The sequence below is a fragment of the Formica exsecta genome, unplaced genomic scaffold (genome assembly GCF_003651465.1).
Source record: "Formica exsecta isolate Colony F162 unplaced genomic scaffold, ASM365146v1 scaffold223, whole genome shotgun sequence".
Lineage (NCBI taxonomy): Eukaryota > Metazoa > Arthropoda > Insecta > Hymenoptera > Formicidae > Formica > Formica exsecta.
Genome location: NW_021849528.1, coordinates 389,047 through 395,342, shown reverse-complemented (window position 1 = coordinate 395,342; position 6,296 = coordinate 389,047). Strand labels below are relative to the sequence as shown.

Below are 6,296 nucleotides of genomic sequence, written 5' to 3'. Positions count from 1 at the left end.
AGAGAGAGAGAGAGAGAGAGAGAAAAAGAGAGAGAAGATGAATAGCGAGAAGAGAATGGAAGATATCGAACAAGATAAAGAACAGAGCAAATGAGATGCGGAGCAAAAGAGGACGAACGGAGAGAAAGAGAAATTGGAAACGTTGGCATTCGAAAGGTGGTTCGAGATCTCGGAAGTGGAGAAGGGGAGGAGAAAGATCGTCGTTCCGGAGCAGTCGAGGAGGGGAAGCAAAGCGGAGTGAAGTTGAGTCTCGATTCATTCCGCGAAGAGACGAAACGCTACCCTCGTTTGCAAGACAAAGAACCCGACCCGCCGCGCCGTGGTCGTGTGCATAAACGTTATCAACAATATTTACATACTCCGAGGTCTCTAAGGGGGATGAAAAATATCGCGCGCGGGAAGGAGCGAGAACGTGTCGACAAAGCCGTAGAGAAAACTCGTGGAGTTTCGTACTGCGAGAACAACGCGATGAAAATCATGTCTTGAGATAAGTTTGATTTGCAGAAGCAAACGCATCAAGCTCTCCGAGGGATAACGCTACTTTGAAACTTCTCCTCAAGGTCACGCCGGCGTACCGATGGTAGAATCTTCGCGATGATTACAAGTTGACAGAAGGGAGAAAGCATGCTGGGAGAGGGGAAAGGATCGAGGGTAGAGCAGGTAGAAGCGGAGAAGCTGTACAGAAGCAGAGAGGGCGAGTGGAAACCCCCTTGACCCAGCGCTAGAAGGGAGTCGCATGCTCGGCTGATTAGCCTAATGGTGAGTCCTCTTATTCTCGTACTTGACGCCAATTCGCGATTCTCTCTCTCTTTCTCTTTCGCAAAATGCCTGTTTCTCTCTTTTCGGAGAGGTTGTACCGTCCTCTTTACAGCCCCCATTTAAATTTCGACATCGCCGTGACTCTTGACTTGATAAGAAATATTCCTTTATTTAGGAGTATCGACGCTTGCACATCTATCGGCCATTTTTTAACTCGAGAGCAGTCTAATCGAGAATACGCTTGCGATTAACCCAAGGGAGAAAGAGAGAGGATGCAGAACACGGAGACATTTCCATGTTTCTGCATTTTCTGCGTTCGCATTTTTGGGGAGATTTTTAAATGCTTAATACCTGAAGTAGTATCTATATAAATCACTTTATGCACTGTGAATTTGTGTAATTTGCTGTTTCGTCTATCAAATCGCAGTAACAAAGATTAACGTACGTTACACGTTAACGGTCGCAAACGCGGTTTGTGCAAAAGCCGAACTCGCTCGGCGGCAGATTACAATGGTTACGTTAATATTTGCATAGCTCGGTACAATAAAATTATATATAAAACGATTCTCTCTCTCTCTCTCTTTTAGGCGAAGCGTGTCGATTACACGCAAGCGAGACGAAAAGTATTCATCAATTACAATTGAAGAGGAACGTCAATATTTGGCCGGACAATAGCGGATTAACTTCGTGAAAGAATTGTTGATTCAACCGATACGCGTGAAGAGGGAGGGGGGAGGATCAGGATGATACAGAGGTAGTTCAAAGTTTACATCGAAAGTGCATGCGTCAAATGAAGTTTTATTATATTATTAGCGGCTGTATATTTACGTTTCTGCAAATGATAAGTAAACGCGATTGATGTTTAAAGCTGCAATCTGTGCCTATTGGCTTCACATTTTAGTTCCGTGTAAACACTCTATTTTTTTCTTCCTCTCTCTTCTTTTACAACACAAATTAGATAAAAAATTATTCGAATTTTTATTCGATTTATAAATGAAAATTAATATCACAAAGTTGCGATAATTTTATGATAATTAAAAGTCATATCAACGATATTCAATCTAAAAATTCTTAGTCCTAGTATCTTCCAAATAAATAAGTGAAAACTTATCTTATATATCTACGAGAGCAACAACCTACCCTAGTAGATTTTATTAAATTTGTGAAGTACGATAAGAAAATACCGAATCTACCTCCAACGAAAGCCAAATACATCAAATATAAAGCATTTTATTAATTTCTTGCAAAGGCACGTTATCTTTTTAGTAATTTGTATAAAGAATTCAACATAACATTAAATTATAATAAATTATAAGTTATTATATTATAACATAAGAATTATATTAAATTATAAATTATTACGGCACGAGAAATTTAGATTGTCAAACAAATCACAGAAAGCAACAACTAATCATCGCGAGAGAAAAGATTACCGAAAAAATTAGATGAAGATTGAAACTTGTTGCGGTAAAAAAATGTTTCTAGGGATGCGTGAGTGATGATCAACAGTACTTACCGGCCGCGGCAGCCGCTTTGCCAGCGTCCAGCGCCCCGTAGGGTGGTATGCCCATGTGGGCGGGAGGTGGTTGCGTCAGATGGTCTCCGTTAGGGCAAAAGAAGGGCAGCCCGCTCGGATGCGTCCCCGCCAAACCTGCCATCTTGCTCGCCTGTAAAACAACAGAGTAAGCGAATTAATGCACTGAATATACACATATCTTGCCATATATTGGATTTTCTGTTTGTTAAAATATATGTTTTGCAGATTTTTTTCGTAGTCAGCCTCTTTATAAAAACGTCGGATCTCTGTGGAGTCCAACATTTTATAAAAAGCGCAAATTTCTCGTAAAAAGAATCTGTGATATATCTATATTTTGATGAGAGAACAATTAATATATAATTTCACTATAAATTAAAGAGAAAATACTACGGGGTGATTCAGATAATTATCATGTTGCTACATTATGATATATTGTATTATAAAATGCAAAAAAAATATGTGGAATATTTTTAAATTCCTAATACACACACACACACACATCTACTAATGCATTATAAATATAGTAATCTATATAATAAGTATTAATTGGACGATCCTTCTCGCCAGCAATCATTAATCGTTATCCTAATGTTGATAATAATCGCCTGTTTATCCGTTGCTTACGGTACTATGCTGCTTTATCGCGAGTCTGCATATAACGCATGCGTGATATAATATATATGTGTACACGTTTGAGAATTCCTATCACATGACCGTGTTTAGATACCGCGGTAATGTCAACGGCGTGAAAGGCGCAAGGATAACACCGAGGACTTACAGTTCACGACTCTCAAAAGAAACGCGATATCCATCAATTCGATTCGCCTCGAGGGGGAATGCTTATCGAGGACCAGCTCGAGCGTTAATTTGCAAAGACGGGACATGAAGAGAGGAGAAATGTACTCCTCGAGGGTTCGTTCGACCTTTCCGTTCGCGTATCGTCGGATTCGAGTGCCCTTCTCGAGGCATAGCAGTGTAATCCGCCCACTACTTCTTTAACCCTCCGGTCGCTCTTTGTCAAGTGACAGTCGATGAAATTAGTTCAATCTGTTCGCAAACTCGAAGGATTGCGCGTGATTCATCCCTTCTCTCTCGTCTCACTTTTCTATGTTTTTTTCACGCTTTCCCTCTCCCTCTCTCTCTCTCTCTCTCTCTTTTCATTCTTTAGCTCCCACCCCTCGTCTCGTAAACGATCGATATAGAGGCTCTCGAGCGGGTTGTCTCTTATCAGCCGCTTACCATAAGTGCAGCGGTATCGCGCATCGATCTGACCGCCAGCAAGAGTCCTGGATCGAAGGGTTCCCTCTCCATCCAGGTCAGTACCCTCGAGAGTAGTCCGACAGCCTCCTCAGCCGTAGGCTCCTCCTCGTCGTTGTCTTCCTCGACGCCGTCGTTTCCGTCTTCATTTTCATCGCCATTGCGTTCCGACCATTTGTCATCCGCCTCGATCTTCACCCGACATCCTTGCTGCTCTTCGTCCGGCTCCCGCTTCCTGACAAAACGCGCCAAAGCGCTCTCCTCGTCGACGATCCACCTGCCTAGCTCCTCGTCGTCGACTTCCAGTCCAGCCTCCCTTGCAAGATTCTGCAGCTCGACGAGCAGCATCCTGTCTTCCTCCTGATCCACCGCGTGGATTCTGGATGGCAAAATGGCGCCGTTACGTCCCGCTAACGAGTGATCGTCGCGATCTCGCGGCAACGTCCAGCTACGAGCAAAAGTGTCCGACCGAACGCTTAGCCAGGCGCGATGGAGATCCGCGAATGCTTCCTTCAACGTAAACCATTTCAGGTACGCGTCCAACCGATGATCGGCCATTTCCTCGCTCGAACTCGAAAAGACTTTGTCGCGATAAACGCCGCAGCGTGCCTTAGACAGTAACCCGGTGGCTAGTCGCACTCTCAGCTCTCGGATCACCAACCGTGTTTCCATGCAATCCTTGGGCACCACAAACAGCCGCACTAGGCCGTCCGCGGCGACGCAGTCACCCTCCGGTGGCAGGTAATCGGCGCTCTCGGCCACCAGCACGGCGCCATCCGGATGCATCGCCATCGCTGTAACGGCAAACTCGTGATGGAACCACCAGAGAAAGAGATCGACGGTTAAGGAGCCCCTACCGCCACCAGCGTATACCACCGGCTGGCTCAGCATGTTGACCTTGCGTAAGCAACGTGGCCGCCAGTGACGTCCGGCCACCAACAACCGCGTCCGATGATGACCCTCGTGATCCGCCGCCCCCACCACCCACACCCGTTCGCTGCTCCTCGTAGCGTCGCGACCTCCGCCACGCCGTTTACCTGGCAGATCCCGCCAGTCCAGGTAGCAGACATGGGCGAGATAGATCCGACCGCGTTCGTAATTTTCAAGGACATTTCTCAGCCTCTCGAGGGCGGATGAGGACGGATGCGCGGCGCCATGATCGCCGACGTAGCCGCGCGGAGTGGTCGTCGTCCGGCAGGACGCCGAAGACGTGGACACGGGGGAGGGAAACGGTGACGTGGTAGACACGGTGGTCGAGGAGGTAATCGTCGCAATTTCCGTCGCTCCATGAGTCGCCGCTCCGCTGTCGCTGTCCTGCTTTGTTCCCGCGGCGTTCCGCTTCCGCTTTGCGGCCGCTGGTTTGATCGCTAGCGGATCGCTCGTGACCGACGACGAGGTGGAAGAGCGCGTCGGCGACGAGACGCACGACGGCGGTGAGGTGGAGCGGCGCGAGGACGTACAGGAAGATGCGGGCGAGGAAAGCGCCGGTGGCGGCGACGACAACGACGTCGACGAGCACGAGGAGCCGGCAGCGACGGTGGCGGCGTTCTCGGTACACCTCGCCGGTCGATGCTTCCTCCCCGCGGCGACGTGTCTCTCCCGTCGTCGTTGCCTCTCCGGATAACAACGATGCAACGGGGTACCGTTTTCACGGGCTGGCTCGGAGCTGCTCTCCAGGGACTGGCGCATGCGCCCGGACCACTGCGATCGACCCTCGTCGTTGCACGCCGTCGTGTGCACCGCGGGCTTGTCCATTCTCGTCGCTGCGACTGCCGTTTCGTTTGACGTCATCGTCGTCGTCGACGTCGCTGTCGCGATTGTTGTCACCAGTGCCATTGTCGTCGTCGTCATTGTTTCTTCACCTTCCACAAGACCCACGGAAACATGCTGGCCGCGCGCTTGACGCCCCTTGGTGGCCGCCACCTTGCTGACACGCGCGCACTTGCCACCGCGAGGCGACATCTTCTAATCGCGTTGCCCTTTGCGATCACCTCAAAGTCACACGGACACGTAAACACGTTGGCGAACGACACCAGAAATCCGATCGCCGTTCTTTCTCGTCGCAAAATCCAGATCACCCGTATTTATCGAACGGCAAAGATTCCGCGGCAGATCCCGAGGAGCCCGCGCTCCTCGTGCGAGCGCGCGCGCGCGAGCCGCTCATCTACGGCGCGCCGGCATCGCCTACAACCGAGCGATGACTGAGCGAGCGGCCGCGACGCGATCGTCAAAGGCCGGAGCGGGAACTAGAAGGCTTTGATGTACCGCCGCCCCGGCGCGCACAAAGCGAAAGCGGCCCCGGCTCGTTGGCTGGCACGGTATGCGCGGGGAAGGACGGGGGAGGCGTTGGGGGCGCGGGGGTGGTTGAAGCGAGAGAACGCGAGGCGGCGAGCGCGAGCGGCGAAGGAAGGGGGGCACGATGAGACGAGAGACATGTACAGTCACCTCCTCGTTCGAGCGTCCACGCGTGTCTGCCTGCCTGCCTGCCTGTCTGTCTGTTTCATCACGAGACATTCGCGTGACAGTCGCAACGCGCCCAAGGACTGTACCGCCTGACGACAGATAAGGATTTCCGTCTGCTCAAGCCTCGTCGCACGCAAATTTCCACGAGAGGACAGGAGGGGGCCGACGTGTCGACGAAATATCTTGCGGAAATTCCAAACGCTTATCTCTTCCACTAATTTTAAAAGCTCGCACGGTTTACATTTCTAATCCTCCGCTACATCTACGTGCGATACTACAC

The 6,296-nt window shown here is 49.8% G+C and overlaps 2 protein-coding genes across 2 annotated transcripts in view; both read right to left on the bottom strand.

Annotated features, from left to right (window-relative positions):
• The window catches only part of LOC115235484, a 41,266-nt gene extending 35,560 nt beyond the window's left edge, over positions 1 to 5,706 (bottom strand). The window contains exons 1-2 of the mRNA XM_029807311.1: positions 4,591 to 5,706; positions 4,417 to 4,513 (exon numbers count right to left, since the gene is read on the bottom strand). Of these exons, the coding sequence (XP_029663171.1) occupies positions 4,417 to 4,513; positions 4,591 to 5,515 (1,022 nt within the window). The 5' untranslated portion in view covers positions 5,516 to 5,706. The remainder of the gene's footprint in view (positions 1 to 4,416; positions 4,514 to 4,590) is intronic.
• Positions 2,229 to 6,296, bottom strand: part of LOC115235482 (protein pangolin, isoforms A/H/I/S-like) — a 160,931-nt gene continuing 156,863 nt past the window's right edge. Inside the window, exon 4 of the mRNA XM_029807308.1 lies at positions 2,229 to 2,426. Coding sequence (XP_029663168.1) covers positions 2,262 to 2,426 — 165 coding nt within the window. The 3' untranslated portion in view covers positions 2,229 to 2,261. The remainder of the gene's footprint in view (positions 2,427 to 6,296) is intronic.